The sequence below is a fragment of the Pezoporus flaviventris genome, unplaced genomic scaffold (assembly GCF_033815535.1).
Source record: "Pezoporus flaviventris isolate CSIRO_AGI_PZ_B2104156 unplaced genomic scaffold, CSIRO_AGI_Pfla_v1 ptg000090l, whole genome shotgun sequence".
Taxonomy (NCBI): Eukaryota; Metazoa; Chordata; class Aves; order Psittaciformes; family Psittacidae; genus Pezoporus; species Pezoporus flaviventris.
The window spans coordinates 3,592,006-3,608,969 of NW_026892638.1; the positions used below are offsets into that span (position 1 = coordinate 3,592,006).

Genomic DNA, 16,964 nt, shown 5'->3' on the forward strand with positions numbered 1-16,964 from the left:
CATTTGTGTTGTGTATCTTTATTTTCTAACTCTGGTGTTTCTGGTACAAGGACTAGAGTGCAGGTTAAGTCAGTGCAGGCACGTTCTGTGCCTGTACTGACTCACATTTTAACATAAAAAAAAAAGGGGGTGTATTTCTGGAGCCGGAACTTTTTAGTGCAGTTATAATCCCGAGAAAACAAGAAAAAGGTATGACATTTCTAGTAACAAAGTTAAAGAGGTGGTGGTGTTTTCAGTACAAACCTACGCTGCCACTTGTCTTAACCAAAATCCAAGGCGTGGCTCAGGTTTTCCAGTGGTGTTTTTCACTTCTAGTGATCATGGCACATGATCTGAATTTTGGGTTGTGGCAGAGCATGCTGAACAAGTAGGAAATGTGTATCAAAACAAGCAAGTTCTTTATCACCACTGGCCTTTCCTACAAGAGGAGGGTTGTGATTTTAGCTGTGCCCTCAGCAGCATGTAGTGACCCTGGTGTGGGTGCCTTCACATGTCCTGCACTGCAGGACAAACTCCTGTGGAAGACTTATTTGCTGCCATCAGCTGGTGTCTACTTTGGCACTGCAGAAAAGTGGCTTCTCTTTTATGACTAATGGGTATTCCTGCAGGTTGGAAGTATATTCTATGCATGCACCAGAATTGCAAATTAGTGAGTATATCTGCAGGCACGCTTTGAAGGTGGTGATCTGCTACTGAGTATGACCTGAATGTTTTACAGCACATAGAAAATGGGAGAGGGGTAGAACCAGTTTTTCTTTTTTCATGTTCATTGCAAGTCAGATCAAAAAGTGTGTTGTGAATAAGTATTCAGTGGCAACAGACCTTCTCAAAGCTACAGAAATAAAACACCTCCTATTTCTCACAGAAACCATTACCTGTTTTCTGTTGTATTTGTTTCTGTTTTACCGCTTTACCGCTGTTTACAGCAGAGGTGATGGAGAGACGGGAGAGAAGTGAAAATACAAAGTGAGTCTGTCAGGTCTCTTTTTCCAAACCTGTGAACTGTTCCTTACCTCTGCAGATCTTACTTCTGCTTCCCATCATAGGGAGAAACCCCTTTTACAGGGCTTACTCTTCCTGCCGTAGGAGGGAGCTTACAGAAGTCCCGGACTCCTGCAGCACCTCTGAATCACACCAGCAAAGCCTGGGCTTCCTGCTCATGTCATGAATCACTTACCTAGGTCTAGTGCTATAGGAGTGTTTTCCCACTCTGCTTTTACCCTTCAGGTGGGAGGGATGTAATAAACCTGATGATAAAATAGCCTCTGAACTTCAGATGTCCCCTTTGCACCTCAGTCTCTCATACTTTCTCTAAACTATATTCAAATCTTCACCACTGAAATGCTGACTGTTCAGATGTTCATCAGCTCGAAGACAGCACATCTCTGGGCAGGTGGATAAAAACAGGCAACGATTCCTATCTGCTGTTACAACTGCTGCCTGTCTGCCTTAGGTCGGGGCTCACTCCTCAATAATCACACAAAACTCGGGGGGGGAAAAACCCAAACCAAAACAAAAACTGCATTCAGGATCACTCCCTCCATCTGCTGCCTCTGTACCTACCTATTTGTGTGCTGTCTGTGGGATTTTTCTTGGAGACACTTGTGCCACAGACAAATTGCCTGCATCACCTTTTTTTCACTCTTTCTCCTCACCAGGAAGACAGTAGATTTGCCTTCCCTAAGACATCTCAATATGCCCCATATCACTTATATAAAGCCAAGCACATTCATGGTCTTTCAAACAGAATTCATTGTTTACTTCATGCTTTTATCTTAAACAACTTCTCTAATTTGCATCACACTCCCCTCATATAGTAATGTTTAAAAGTCACAGGAATAAGAAAAATCGAAGAGCCATGCAATTCATACAAAGCATTTATATTAACTATACTTCCTCAGTGTTTAATTTTAATCCCATCAGATTTCAGTAGGCATGTACCCGAGCTCTTAGCATACAAAATCATCAATGCATGCTCAAACTGCCATGCATGTTAACTACACAATGTAAACAACACAACAGACACGTTATGAATCAACTTCATATGACACATCATAAAGCGATGGCCTTTTTTTATCCCCACACTCACTTGCTGTGAGTAAAATGTTGGAGTGGACAGAGTCTGGCAAAAACAATTTGACAAAGAAGGCATTGTACACTGCTCTTGGTTTCAAATGTTCACATGTTGAAAACAAGAACTGGCATTCAAAATAAAATCAGCAATATAAAAAATATTTTAAAATCACACATCCTATCCTGTTTTTTTTTTTTTTGCTGGAGAACATATACCTGTGTCATTCCCATAATAGTTTCCTGAAGGTTTCTACTGATGGAAGGTCACCTCCTCTCCAAGGGATCCACTGCAGTGCCTACTGGTTGAGGCTTCTCATAGCTAGTATCATCAACGTTAAAGCACGCGTTCATTCTTCTCCTGCCCACTACCACTGCATGAGCGAGTTATTTCCACCCGCTCTGCAGCAGCGCTTTCTGTGTCCCGCACCCGCACCCCTGCTCCGTCACGCAGCTTTACGTGAAGCGGGGTTCAGTGGCGCCTGGTGGCGCTGGCGAGGTCTGACCCCCGCCTGGGCCACCCCTCTGGTGCTCATGGGCAGCACTCACCGGATGGAGAGAAGCGGCACGCTCGTGAGCGACACTTGGAAGATGTCTGCTCCTGCTCAACCCACTCTGGGAAGTGACGGGAGGAGTGCGGGACTCGCCTCAGTCAAAGGCAGCAGCAGTTAAACACTGCTGACCGATAGAGCAAAAGCTCTGCTCAGGAGATAGATAAGTAAGTCTGTCATCTTCATTAAAATCAACCAAGCCATACCCTGTAAAAAAAAAAACCAAAACCATTGTGTCTACTCAGGCTATGTATTCAGGGAGAACATAGCCCAGCACTGCCTACCGGGGCTTGCTTTGCTTAGGTTTGTGCACAAACTAGCATCTATTACAACTAAAACGCATTTAAATACTCAAAAGTAGGTACAATTCCGGGTCGATGCTATGTCCCATTTCACAGAAAAAAAGCCCTTCAAATCTTTGGCTTTTAATCTCAATTCACAATAAGAAGCTTTAAACAGAAACTGTCTCAACCAGCACTCGTCACGATTGCTCTGTCAGGCACCTGGGATAAGCCTGGATTCTGCTCCCAGCCATCAGCTGCCCAACAGATCTGAAGTCTTCTTGCCTTCTGAGGCCCAGACACATGAACCTGCTGCAGTTCTTAACTTGGTACTCAAGGTTTCAGGGGTGGTCCTGAGCAACACGTCGTCAGTACCAGCCTGGTTAAATGACTATATGTATCATTTGGCTCCTGCTCCTTTTGGAGCTCACCCAGTGGAAAGAGCCTAGCTGTTTCATAAAGGGACACTACGATGCTGTCAGCCTATCAACAGGTCACTGAAACAGCAGTCCTTTAAAAAAACTCCTAACACTATGAAATACTGTAGATTAGAATTTCTTCACTTCTGTCAAGACCTTTCAGCTGATGAATGCCTGATCCCTTGGCACAGCACTTTCCAAGTAGCTATGCCCCAGCTTTTATTCAATATATGACATACAGTTATGCATATGGGGGCTATGAAAGCCAGTTTACAACTTCCTCAAGTAGCAGCTCCCTCTTCTGGTGCAGCACTTCGAAAGAGAGACTTGAAATGTCATGTCCAGGGGGGGATGATCTGTTTCCTTGAATCCTGTAATAAACCTTCTGCTCTAACAGGGTTACTGTGGAGATCGTGTGTTTGCTTACCCACAGGGCTGACTCCTGCTGCATCCCGAGGCCTTCATTCCCTCTGGGTTTTATTGTTACAGCTTCATTACTGCAACTGGGTGCAAGTGCCACAATTCCCTTAAAAGCCCTTGAACCTACAGCACAGTTGGTACCTCTCCGTCCCACAGGGCCACACGAGTTAAGTCTTGCAGGTAGCTTTCCCAGTCTGGCTCAGTGTCCTGCGCACTGCAGCAGTGGCACAGAGCTCCGCTCTCATCTTTGTACTGCTGCTCTAAGAAGGGAAGTTTCCTGATGTTGCTGTAATTCCTTTGCAAAAGATCTGTCTCCTCTCCTAGCTGATGGCAGAAATCCTCTGGCTAGATGAGAATGTTTGCTGCCCGGTATATGATCCCTTTGTTTTAGCAAGACAATCAGCTCCATTTCTTCTGCAAACAGCCTGCCAATCCTGACATACTATTGTATATTGATTTGAGGAGTTACACGCGCCTTAGAGGAATTCTCTGTTTCTGCAGTGCAGTCATCATCAATAAAAAGCACATGGACTCCTTTCTTCTGAAAATACTTTCATTGCTCTCTGCTTTAGCGAGCCTTGATTCAAAGTACTTCCTTGCGGCATGATTCAGTTAATACTTGCCTAGAACATCCCTCATGCTTCCTCATTGCCTCTTCTCTTGGCATCTTTGGCTGACTCCTTTGCTGAGGCTAGGAGATGTTCACGCACAACAGACAGCACCCTATACCTACAGGTATCGTCTATGTGGTTTTTGTTTGGGTTGCTGATGTGCTTGCCTAGTGCACAGGACACTGGATGTTTATGTGTTTCATTCCAAAAGCAGTTCAGGACTGTATTACATTCATTACAAGCATGTGCTTGGCTGCTCCATGTTATGCAGGTCAAAACAACATAGATGGAAAAAGGGAAAAATACAAGAACTATGGGATAAAACAAGCATTGACTTGAGGGTTCAACTGGTAACAATAACCACCCCGAATAAAGCTCTCATCATTTTTTTTCAAAGAGGTGGTGAAAAGGTGCTTACATCAACCCAGCACTTAGCCTGCATCTTTAAGGTCTGCAGAATTACATTTCCCCTCTGTTTTCTTCCCCTGCAAGGGTATTTCCAAACATCTCCGGAGCAAAAAAGGTTCAACTGGTAGTGACAGGTCTGCAGTTCGAACCAGCAGCTTCTGAACAAAGGGCAACAAATCCTCCAGGGCTGCTTCTGGGACAGATATTGAGGGCAGCAAGTGCAGCTGTGACTGGGCTGGCTGCCACACGGCTAGCAGGGTTTAGCATGGAGCCTCAGCAGCAGGGACTAGGTGCAGGATGCTCACACTAGGTACTATCTGAGTCACTGAATACACACTATTACCCTGGCTCCTCTCACCAAGTGGAAGTCAAATAGAGAGCTGTGCCTTTCACTGACAGATTTCTGGTTCCTGTTGCTGCAGATTCCTCAGAAACAACACTGCTGGAATTACAAAAAAAAAACCAGTGTATTCACATGCAGAAAAAGTAGATTTGATCTTTACATTTCCAGCCACAGGTAAGGGCTGCGATGTCTCTCTTTGCAGGGAAGTACAAGATCATATTGCTTCCCACTTTTGTTTTGTTTAAATTCCTGTCATCATTTAACAAACTACAATCCAGAATCAGGATTTCCAAGTTCTTGTTCCCTCTCTGAAAATCTTACAGTTGCAAATACCTGCATGACTGTATTTAACTCAAAAAGGGGAAGTCCATACACAAAGATTGTACTTAAACATACCTTGTCAGTGTAGCTCTTCCCTTCCCCTTAGAACAGGGATGCTTGTATTGTTTGTGAAGGTCGTGGGCTCTGCCTCCTTCTTGATCTACTAGGAAAAGAATTCTTCATCTTCAAGAATTACCAGTCACAGAAATGCAAGTTCTCTTCCAAGAAAACTTCTAGGTTCCTACTTTCAATCCAGTGGAAGCAAAAGCAGCTGAAGCAAAAGCAGCTGACACTGCTGGGGCCATGCAGTGAGATGAGACTCGGATGAGAGCAGATGAACATCCCCAGAGAAGAGATGGACAAGGTCTGAAACTGCTTCTAAGTTAAAAGAAAAATCCCCAAATCCACCTCAGAACTTTGTTACACAGACACCACAGGTGACGGTAACTGATGACAGGAAAAAACAAGGAGTGTTGTCAAACGCTACCGATACCAAACCTCTAGAGTTGTGAAAAGGCTGAAAGGACCTGAAGGGGCTTGCAGACTGTCAGGATGTCGGCTGTGTTCATGACACACATGCCTAATGCTGACCTTGGGAAGCCTAAAGCAACCAGAGCAGAGTTTTGGGGCAAGCCAGGCGTGTTCATTATTATCAGGCTGCGAATGCCTAAGGAAAGCAAAATCCCTTTTAATGAACATTTCCTACCTGCTGCACAGCTCAGGTGGTCTGTCCTTTGCTGTGCAAACCATTCCTGCCCATGTAGTTACACATAAAGGAATCTTGTTGACAACTCTGCACTTCCCCCCAGATCGGAAACATCTTTGATGGTTGCTCTTTCTGCCCATGGCTGTGTCTGAAAATGACACAGACTGCCAGATGCTGAGCTTTGCTTGTGCAGGACCTGGCAATGAGGGAGAAAGCGGGTACAAATTAAGCTTCTGTTTCTTTGGTCCTAGGATGAGCTGCCAGAGGCAGTACTGCAGAGGCAGTACGGGCAGCTACAGGTCCCTGAGAAGTTGTGGAGGGCAAGCTACGAGACCCCATACGGTTCTGTCTATAGAGGTATTGTGATATAAGCACTGGCACCTGCTTTCTGGCTATGTTGCACGGCCAGAAGAGTGGACATGAGCCAAACTGACTTCAGGACCTAACACAAAACTCTGTTCTTTGTTCCCAAATGTTTAGCATAATGAGGAAAACTAATCCTACTTTTCTGAAATAAGGGGAGTGAAACAAGGGACTAACGCTACTAAGCAAAACCATAGATTTTTAGAAGTATGTCATTCGTTGACGTGTCCTCTGCTTAGCACCATTCAGAAGTAGCGCACACATGCAGCGCTACTAAGAATACGTAAACAAGACAATCTGAACATTGCTTTGCAGAGCCAGGTCCGTTTCCTGAAAAAAACCTGATGTATAGGGGGGCACTTCACTGACATGTCCAGTTACTGAGGCTGAAATGCGCACATTTGGATGAAATTTCATGCTGTTCCTTGTCTTTAACTGTGATCTGACATCCAGACCTAATCTCTAATCAGGTTTATCTTTGGCCTCAAGATACATGATTTCTGCAGCCAACCAAATTAAGTGGTTTTACTGACATCCACAGTTCTGCAGAGAATTAAGGTCTGCAACAGTTTTCCATTCTTCTCTCCGTGCAGTATTTCTGAAAACAAGCTTTGATTTTGACTTTTGAATGCGGTGTTCATAAAGCACTCTTCAGTACAGAATATAAAAGAAGACAGAACAAATTGAGGGTTAGCCTCTTACTGAAGGTAAACCTGAAGTTAATCCCTAACTGGTAGGAAAATGAGCAGAAATCAGAAATCTTTCATAACTGACAAGACACATCCCAAAGTATTATTTTTTAACTGATGCATTGTTCATTCTTATGTGGTTTTCTTTAAAGGAATTATCCTGGGAATGCCACCGACAGCATTAAAGAATACTTGTTAGTGTTACATCTGGTTTAGCCCTTTATTTATTTTTATTTTACCTGAAAATGTATTTTCTCAGAGACCTTATAACAGCATTTCTGCATTATCAGTTCATTTTGTCCTCCTTTTTCCTGGATATATTAGCCAGGAAAAGGAATTCCCAGTCTGTACACATTATTTCACACGTTTTACTTTTTCCACATAGAAAAATGCAATTTCTGGATCATTGAGGCATATGGATCATGAACAAGACACTCCAAAAACTAACTATCCAGATGGGGATATACTTACAAAAATCTTTTATGTCAAAGTCAGGATTTCACAACATAACACACTAATAATGCAAAATCCAGTAGCACCTGAAAGATTAAGGTAGCTGCTGCTATCACTTGCACACACTTGCGAAAGAGTTAATTAAAAAATAAACAGTAAAAGTACATTCTCCGGAGAACAGCAAGTGTATTTCAAAATAAAAAACTGCATTTTTGAGTTTTCTTTTTTTATTTTCTTTGTTTGGTTTGGTTTTTTTGTCGGGTATGTGTTAGGCTTTTGGTAATTCCGCTTTTTTTTTTTTTACAACACTGTAGTTGCCATATAAGAAGTTATACACAATGTGACTGCTCTCCCCTACAGTGCAAGTTCATGGTCATGTTTTCAGGCTATAGTACTCAGACACTGTTTCCTCCTATATATATTCCCACAGATGTATAGTACCTGTCTCTGGGAAAGTAATGTTCCAAGTGGGCAAACTTCCATTCTAAAACAGAAGTGGAGAGTCTACAGTAGGTATAGCCACCTAAGTATGAACCTTAGATTGCAACTTCTAAACACTCACCTACTGTACATAAACACTAAAAATAGTCTTAGCAATAGGACTTTATTTATATGTGCACGTGCGTCCACCTTATCCCACATTTATGTTTGGCAACTATTTGGGAATTCAAAGGTGCAGTCCTCCATAACTGTACTATTAAAATAAAAAAAAAAAAATAATTAAGCATATCTACTCTATGAGTAAAGAAATTCTCAAATATCAATTTCCAATTTTAAATTTAATTTCAATAGGAAAATATTAAAAATGTGCACATCTAAATTTTTCCATGTTCTGTATATACATATGTGTGTGTACGTATACATAGAAATACTCATGTACCACACATAGTCACAAAATTTAAGTGGAAATATTTCTGTCCACTATTTTCCCACATGTAAATGACATAGTATCCTTAAAAAGTCAATAATATCATTAAAAATAATATTACATTTATTCCATCATTAACGTTTTGTGTTTTTATTCTTTCTTCATCCTTATTATGTCCACTGAGCATCAACAGGCCAGATTCTCCTTGTACTTCCACAGATGTTAGGACAACTGAATCTTACTGACATTCAGCTGTCATAACACAAGGACACATCAAGGACACATCCGGTTTACAGCAGCTAAAGTGACAGGAGAATCAGGCCAAAACATCCCCAATAAAATTAAAAAAATGGTAGTATCTGCTCATCTGGACATGATGAAGATAAACACACCACCGTGTAAAATCCACCAAATGCAAAACATGTAGCTCACAACAAAGTAAGTTTTCAGCCAGCAGCACGCTGAACCAAGCTCCCCCCACCCTTTTAATAAATAAAATACATGAGAAAATACCCCCAAAATATGGAGAAAACTTAAACATTGTCTACATTACATACTATATAATACACAACGGTTTAGCATTTGACCTAAACCATTTTCCTGACTGGTCAGGGGAGACCTGATAAATCACTCTAAAGAAAATAACCCCAGTATTTTAGCAATAAAGCATGTATTTCTAACAAAAATGAGAACCTGTGTGTATTACATGGTGTATATACACACGGTACACACGTGAAAACAAACTTATATTTTCTAGTTTTGAATAGTAGTCTCTAAGTGGAGAAAACTGTTGTACAAATTTAATAAGCAGCTAGATTTCATGTTTAACATTCAAATTAATCTGGGGAGCAAACAAAGGTCCATGCATCTTTTGACTCTGAATTCTGACATTCATTCATTTTAAAAAAGCCTTCTTCAGCATTACAAGCAGTTTATGGCGAGAATGTACTTTGATGCAAGATGCATGACACTTGGCTTAACTTTCAAAGAGGTTTTTGTTTTTTAAATATATCTATTATATAAAGACATGTGTGTTTGCCAAAAGTCTGTTAAAATTACATCAAAACAACTTTAAAACCTGCTCACTGAGGATAACTGAATTCAATTTCTGTTTTTAAACATTTAGTTAACAGTTCAGAATATTGCCTGGTGTGTTTTCAATTAAGATGTGATATGAAGACCATAAAAGAGTAAACATGTCTCCATTTCAGTTTGCTATGACAACAAAACTTCTACAAGCAGCTTTCTTGGTTGGACAAGTTCAGTGTACGACCAATTCCTTGCAATAGCTCTATGCCTTTAAAGCAATCTGTAATAAAACAGTACTTTCCATAAGCCATTATTCACAAGACCTGAAACTCATGAGACATTCCAAAAAAGTCTCCTGCAGAACAGGGTAACAGTTAATCTGAACATACATATTCAACATATGTATCAAGGCCAGAAAACAAATAACTAGCTATTCTTTGTTATCTGCGCACGTCAAATTTTACACTTAAAATTCTCAGGGGATTTTTGTCTTTTTTTTCCTTTTTTTCTTTTCCCTTTCTTCTGGGGACTCACCTTCCATCACTGGTTGGCTTCAAAATACAGTTAAGTGGAAGATAGCATCTCACTGTAATTACATGGAATTCATATAAGAAAGTAAACCTTACATTGGACAATATTGCAGAACACCAGAGTAAGCTCCATAAAGAAATACCATATCTTTCAGTATATAGATATATATATATGTGTGTGTGTGTACATATATATATATGTTAAAAAAAAAAAAATTCCAGACCAACCAACCAAAAAACCCCCAAAGAAGAACTTTATACAAGCAGTTATAGTAACTTTTTTTCAATTAAAGATGCAACTCTCTCTCACTCCTGGCAAGAATAAATTGGTAATGGCACTGCTTCTCCACAGTGCAAAGTATCCTGAGAAATTATTAAAAACAACAAAATAAAGGGCTGTCATCACTAAGTTCTTGCACAAAACACAGCAATTAAATATCTTAAATAAATAAAACAGCAGACAACCTACATTGTTTCTATCCCAAAAAGGGGAAGTGACCTGGGACACTGCTAATTCTTCCACAACTCATAATTAGAAAAGGATTGCATTCAATTACTGTTGGTATCTTTCAAGGTATCTGTGGCCAATAATGTACAAGGAGGTAATCTGTAATTCAAGTTTTTTTGTTGTATTTTTTTCTAAATTGAGATACTGCTAAGTAAGTTCTAAATTTTACATTGAAATATGACTCAAATTTAAAACAAGCCCTCTCAGAGGAGCAATTTCTAATTTTGTGCAACTTTGATGCAGAGCCCAACACAGTCTTATGAAGAGAGACAGTGCATCTTTAAACTGATTGGCACTGAAAACCCATTTTCTTTAGCTGCATTCTATTAGCTTGGCCAAGTTATCTCGTAACTCTGATAGTTCAAATATTTTTCCATCAAGAATTTCTAAAAGTGTCTTCAAGTTATTGCGAAATGCTTCTTGCTCATTCTGACTTTTCTCCAGACGTTGCTCTAGATCAGACAGCTGGCCTTCCAGGTCTTTGTTTCGAATTTCTACTTCCTTCAGAGAAAATACATAACATGTTAATTGTGTTGCCTGCAAAGAGAAAGCAGTCTCACCTCCTGTTGGTATTCATGTGCTGGTTTTGTCAACGGTTTTCTAAAACAATTTGCAGCCCTTTACAGTTTCCATTAAGCCAAAACCAGAACCCAAATACTTATTATGATCGCATACATACTGCCAATTCTTCCATTTTTTCAGTAATTCATCTGAAGGTCAGAAACTTTTGGAGAAGAATAAAATTTAGTCAGTAAATAATGGATGGTAATATACTTACTCTGGTAAATTACTGTTTCTATCATTCTGAAACATACCACCTACTGAAAACAGCTTCTCAAAGGTTTACTTAAGTTCAAGTATTTAGAGCTGATTTAGACTACATGAATTACTCAAGGAGACAGTTCCTATTAAACCATCTCATACTGAAACCCATTCAGTATACTGCTTTATGGATGGAGGAGTACTGCTTTATTCCTGTCCCACATTACACGCCTTTTCACCCTGAAAATTAAGACAGAAACATCAACTAGCAAGACTGATGTCAAGGTGACACCAATTGTGACAAATTTAAATCAGCAAGCGTAAGCTGAACATTTTGTCTTGCTGCAGGGTGCCCCAGAGCAACCCCTGCCCCACAGCAGCGCACCTGTGGGAGCAGGAAAGCATGAGAGACAAGCTGGTCCCATACAGTAGGAAAGGAGACAAGGTGGTGCTGTGTTACACACAGGTGAAAAGATCTGACCCTGAACAGGCCCAGCTCCATCCCAGAGCCTCACTAGGGATGGAGGTCCTGGCCATCCGGCTCTGTATAAACCAGGTGCTCTTTCTTCTATCAGATGACTAATTTGGCTGTCGTATGGGTCTGGAACAACATACTGTCATTTGTCCCATACATTGCACATCTCATAAATTCATGCTAAACTTTCTAATTTCCATTATGAGAAACGCTTTCACAGGCAGCAGAGGGAGAGCGTTTTCAGTAAACCATACGCCCTGTGGAGCCATTCTTTGAAAAGTGCATAGTGAATTCATCCACTTACATACGTTACATACATTAACATTTTTTCAATACCGCTTCCCTCAACAATGGCTTTGTGTCACAAAGCTTTAATGGACCTGCTCTGAGATTTTACAACAACTAGTTTCACACAGCCATAGGATGGCTGATTTAGCAGCAGCCACTATGCCAAGTGCAAGGGACTCCTTTTTCTGCCCTCCCATTCTCCCACTAGTTTGTTTTGTTATGATTCTTCTGTCTCCCTTCAAAGCTAACAAATATATTCATGTTTACACTGGAAAGATCTCAGCTAACCATAAGAAACATCTTGACTGATACAGCCAAGAGTAGCAAGTATAAAATGGCAGCCTTGCGTCAATGTCTGTGGCCCAGACATGTTTCCACTCGTGAGGAGTCTGATGGCAGCATCAATTGGCTGCTACATTCCTGGTCAGTGGAGGGATGGGGTGATGTGGCCAGTGCTTGGTTTTGGCTCCCAGTCTCGGGAGTGGTGGAGAGCTCTAGGACCTCTGCAGTGGTGCAAGTGAAGGCGGCAGATCCTTGAGAACCTGATCTCCCTGTATCTCTGGCTGCTTGTGCAGCCAAGGGTTATGTCCAAGATGAACTGCAATACCTCCCTTACTTCTTGTTTGTAAATGGGCAAGTCAAAAATTACAGAGTTCTGGGCACTGGTCTTGGACAGCACAGATGGAAGAAGGAATTAACACTTGCTGCCAGGACCAAGAGAAGAATTAGTTTAAACCGTTTAACACTGGCAATATAGTTACCAAAGCACTAAAGGAAGCTAACTGAAAAGAATATTTGTAGGAGCAATTAAAACACATGTACGCTTATATAGTGATTTGCTACACCACTCCTGCTACAAACAAGCTGATTATAACCCAGCCATTCCCTCCAATGATTTTTTTTCACTGAGCCTACTCCTGCCCTCCAAACTGGGTACTGACAAGTACTACCTAGTATAATGCCTGCACAGGTTCAAGACCCTCTGAGACCAAGTGACTGCAGTACAGGCCTAAAAGGGAAATTTAAAGTCCTCTCGGCTATGCAGGAATAACACAGTCCTCTGTTTAGCTCACACAAAACCGACTACTGTTTGTCAATGTTTACTCAGATGTCCTGTATCTCCTGTCACCGCTCCTCTTCTACTCATCAAACCTGTGTGCTCTAGAAACTCTCCTTGCCACTGCTCTTACCCCAGACATAAATAATTTCTATAAGCAGACAAGCCAGTGATGAAAGGGACCACTCCAGAAAAAACGGACAGATACATATATCACAATATTTGTGATATTTGGGCCTGAAGTGTATCCCACTGGCCTGTACCTAATGCTGAAGATCATCTTTCAGGTCCTCTTCAGACACACAAACTGAGGTATGTTCTGCTGTGAGCTGTCAGGGTGGTAGCACCGAAGTAAAACCAAAAGCTTTGTGTTAGACATAGGCACTTCCATCCATATTCAGCCACAGACCAACTCTCCATTGCTAGTTCTTGCCCTGCATGTCTTCAAAGAAGAGATCCATTCTTTTGTTCAGTCTTCCAGCTTTCATATTTTATTTACATTCCATTCTTGATATCTCTTTCCTAATCCATTTACACTTAGCTTCCCAAACATTTCCTCAGACAGACTTTCTCCCACACTTCCTCCTGTTTTATTTTCCTTAACTGATGCTTAACGTATTTAATGATGTAGGGGAAGCAGAATCAACTGAAATACACAAGGAACTGCTGCTTTTAACTTCTGGAAAATGCTTGTTCCCAAATTTTACATTTGATCCTTACACTTACTTACTCTAGACTAATATTAATGATATTTTTTTTCAATAGTACTGCATTACAAGTTCATGTGCAGCTCATGTGCAGTTTCCTATTACAAACAAGTCTACGTCTGGAAGAAGTGCAGAGGTGTCCCTGTAATGTAATCTGTTCCCTAGTTGGGTCATTTTACTTTATTTGCAGTTAATCTCAGCTAACAATAAACTGACTCTTTTGATACATTCAAACCCTTTGCAGAGTGTATTTTGCCCTCTTACAGCGGATACAATAATTTCTCAAACATTGTCTTCTTCTAGAAAAGAAGTAAGTTATTAACAAGTTATTGTTTGTTGTTTGCATTGTAATCATCTTCTGTAGAATTCAGTGCAAGGATCTGAATAAAATATTCAAACCATACACAACAGCTATATTTGGGAATCAGCCATAGTAATAAAGATATCCTGACTTACTGTTAAGAGTCACACTGGTCATTATTCATTGAATGCCTTCTCTACATTGCTAATGGAATTACTGAGTAACAAGGGCCCCAATACATACCTTTCACAGTGATAACATACTGCTTTTCATTGGAATTTGCCAACTGGATTTCTAATTCATTCCCTTGTATGAGTGTGTTAGAATTGCAACACACCTTGAAATCATAATTTCTTGGTATAGCACATTCTTCATACAGAGTATATTCCAAATTATTTTAGTGTTACATAATCCATTTGCAGACACAAGAGGGAAAAAATACAGCACAATAAAAAAAGAGCACAGACCCTGGAGACAATAACCCTGAAAACAGATGACGAGTCAACTAAGTGAACAGATGTGAGGAGGTTTGTCTGGAGGTACAGAAGAAAACACCATCTCACTGATGTCACAGTTGTAGGGTGGCTCAGAGTAGGCTGGTATAATTGAAGCAGGAGAATTACAGCAAAGCAAACACTCCAGATGTCTTAAGACAGGTTGCATTAGGTCACTAATAAACTTTAAGCTTAAGAAAGGCAACTTTTAACTGAGATCCTAAGTGAGCTTTAAATTTACATGAATTGAACCATGCAGACCTATTTTCAGAAACTCATCACCTACAACATGACATATGGACATATATGGACATATATAGACAATAAATCCATAATAAAGATGTACCAAAGGAAGCTACTGACTTTTTAAAATAAAATTTTAATAAAAACTTTTCATTTTCTAATCTCCAATCTTTTACTAGTCTTTCATAAATCTGTTTGCTGAGGATAGCTCATTCCTGGCTCAGTATTATTTTTCATATGATCTTACATTGAAATTATTGCATATGCTATTGCTAGAACAATTTCCAACTTTCATTATAATCTCCCTTTTGAGCCTCTCAGATAAGTACTTTTTCAGCTGAAAATTCCCATCTTTAGCCTAAAGCCAACAACAATTTTTTGAATAGTGGAACAGGCAACCCCTAAACATTGTTTAAATAGCGTACTTTTTCCTAGTAATTTGACTTATGAACAGGGAAAAATGAATAAAATAATTTTCTTCGTATGGGGTTTACTCTGTAGGCTAAAATGAGATTGAAGAAAGTTCCTATTCACGTTAACACATTTCAAAGAATAACTACTTAATAATTTTTAAGCTGTGGCTAGTCTGATGGGGCATGATTTAGGTTGTGCCACAGAACAGCGAGGGTGGTATTTCAGCACTTTAGATTTGGAGCTATTTAATACCTGAGTTTGCACTCCTATTTACTTTCTGATGTCTGACTTCAGAATTTAACCCATCTAAGCTTTGGTTCACCATGCATATGTGCTGATTGCTCAGCTCAGCAACTGACAGAGGCAGCACAGGAGAATGTACTAAGGGCACACTGATTCTGGTAAAGTTGAGGTATCTGGCTTTACACACAGTAAAGAAACAATCCACAAAATCCAATAAAACCACAGTGATTCTAAGTAATTCCAAGAAAATGTCGAAGAGTGTTTTTAAAGACTGTACTACACGTGAGGCCTTCAACCTTTACTTTCTCAGGGCATGTTTAAAAGCTGAATAAACTCATTCCATATATATCATTATCCAAGCTGATGATATACAGCCTGACGGTTTCAGTGGCACACAAGACCTACAGCAAGACACTCCAATGAAAATGAGACCAGAACTGCCCAGGACATGTACTGTTGAAAGACATCTGCTAGCCTGAGAGTACTCTGTGGACCTGTAAATTAAATTTGGGTCTGTTCCCTCAGGTACAAATAACAACTTCATACAGAAGGCAGAAATTTTGATACAAATTCCTACGGATCATCCCAGCCTACCACTTTGCAATGCAGTCTAACTTACATACTTATCTGGCACCTTCAGTGAATATACCACAAGTTGCTGATGTGAACTGCTCACTTAATGATCATTTTTTCCCTTCTCTCTAAATTAAGATGACACAGTATAGCTCACCTGTAACTTCTGGGTCAGAGAATCCCTCTGTGCCTGGAGCTCTCTGGCATTGTCGATTTCTTGTTTCAATCCTTCTATTTCCTAAGGGAGAAGAAACAACCTTGTTAGCGATACCTTACCTGTCTTGGCTGCAGGTAAGCTGGCTATTGCTTCTTCTCCTGATCAAGCCATTGCAATGATAACAAAACTGGCAGCTGGCTACCGCCCATCTCAGCACATGTTTAAATTGTGCTCTCAATACTCATGAATCACAGTCCCAAATCAGTGATTCCTTTGTGAATAAACAATATTTTCTTTTGTAAAAGTCCAAGTTTTTCTTTCTCATACAAAAGATCTGAAATATTTTTTTTCCTGGAAAATTAAGGGTCCTTGGAATTAAGAGAAACAATATTGTACTTGAAATTCTATTAGAATCTACCCTACTTTTTTTTTTTTCCCAAGAAAAAGATCCAATTTTCACCTGTGACCTGCACATTATGTCACTAGCAGCAGCACTGAGCATCAAAAAAATGACCACTGATATTGTAAAAAGAGTCTAAACAAAATGGTATCTTTAATTTGGCAAGAAGAAAGTAATAAGATATAAAAATAACAAATACAGATAAAATAGTGAGCGGAAGAGAACCCTTTTCTTAACTTAGGAGACAAGAATAGAAACAGTTAATGAAACTAGAATGTAT

At 40.1% G+C, this 16,964-nt stretch overlaps 1 protein-coding gene across 2 annotated transcripts in view; it reads right to left on the bottom strand.

Annotated features, from left to right (window-relative positions):
- Positions 1 to 7,388: 7,388 nt before the first annotated feature.
- HOMER1 (homer scaffold protein 1) overlaps positions 7,389 to 16,964 on the bottom strand; it is an 87,493-nt gene continuing 77,917 nt past the window's right edge. For both annotated transcript variants that reach the window (XM_061475881.1, XM_061475879.1), the window contains exons 8-9: positions 16,285 to 16,365; positions 7,389 to 11,071 (exon numbers count right to left, since the gene is read on the bottom strand). In XM_061475881.1, the coding sequence (XP_061331865.1) occupies positions 10,883 to 11,071; positions 16,285 to 16,365 (270 nt within the window). In that variant the 3' untranslated portion in view covers positions 7,389 to 10,882. The remainder of the gene's footprint in view (positions 11,072 to 16,284; positions 16,366 to 16,964) is intronic.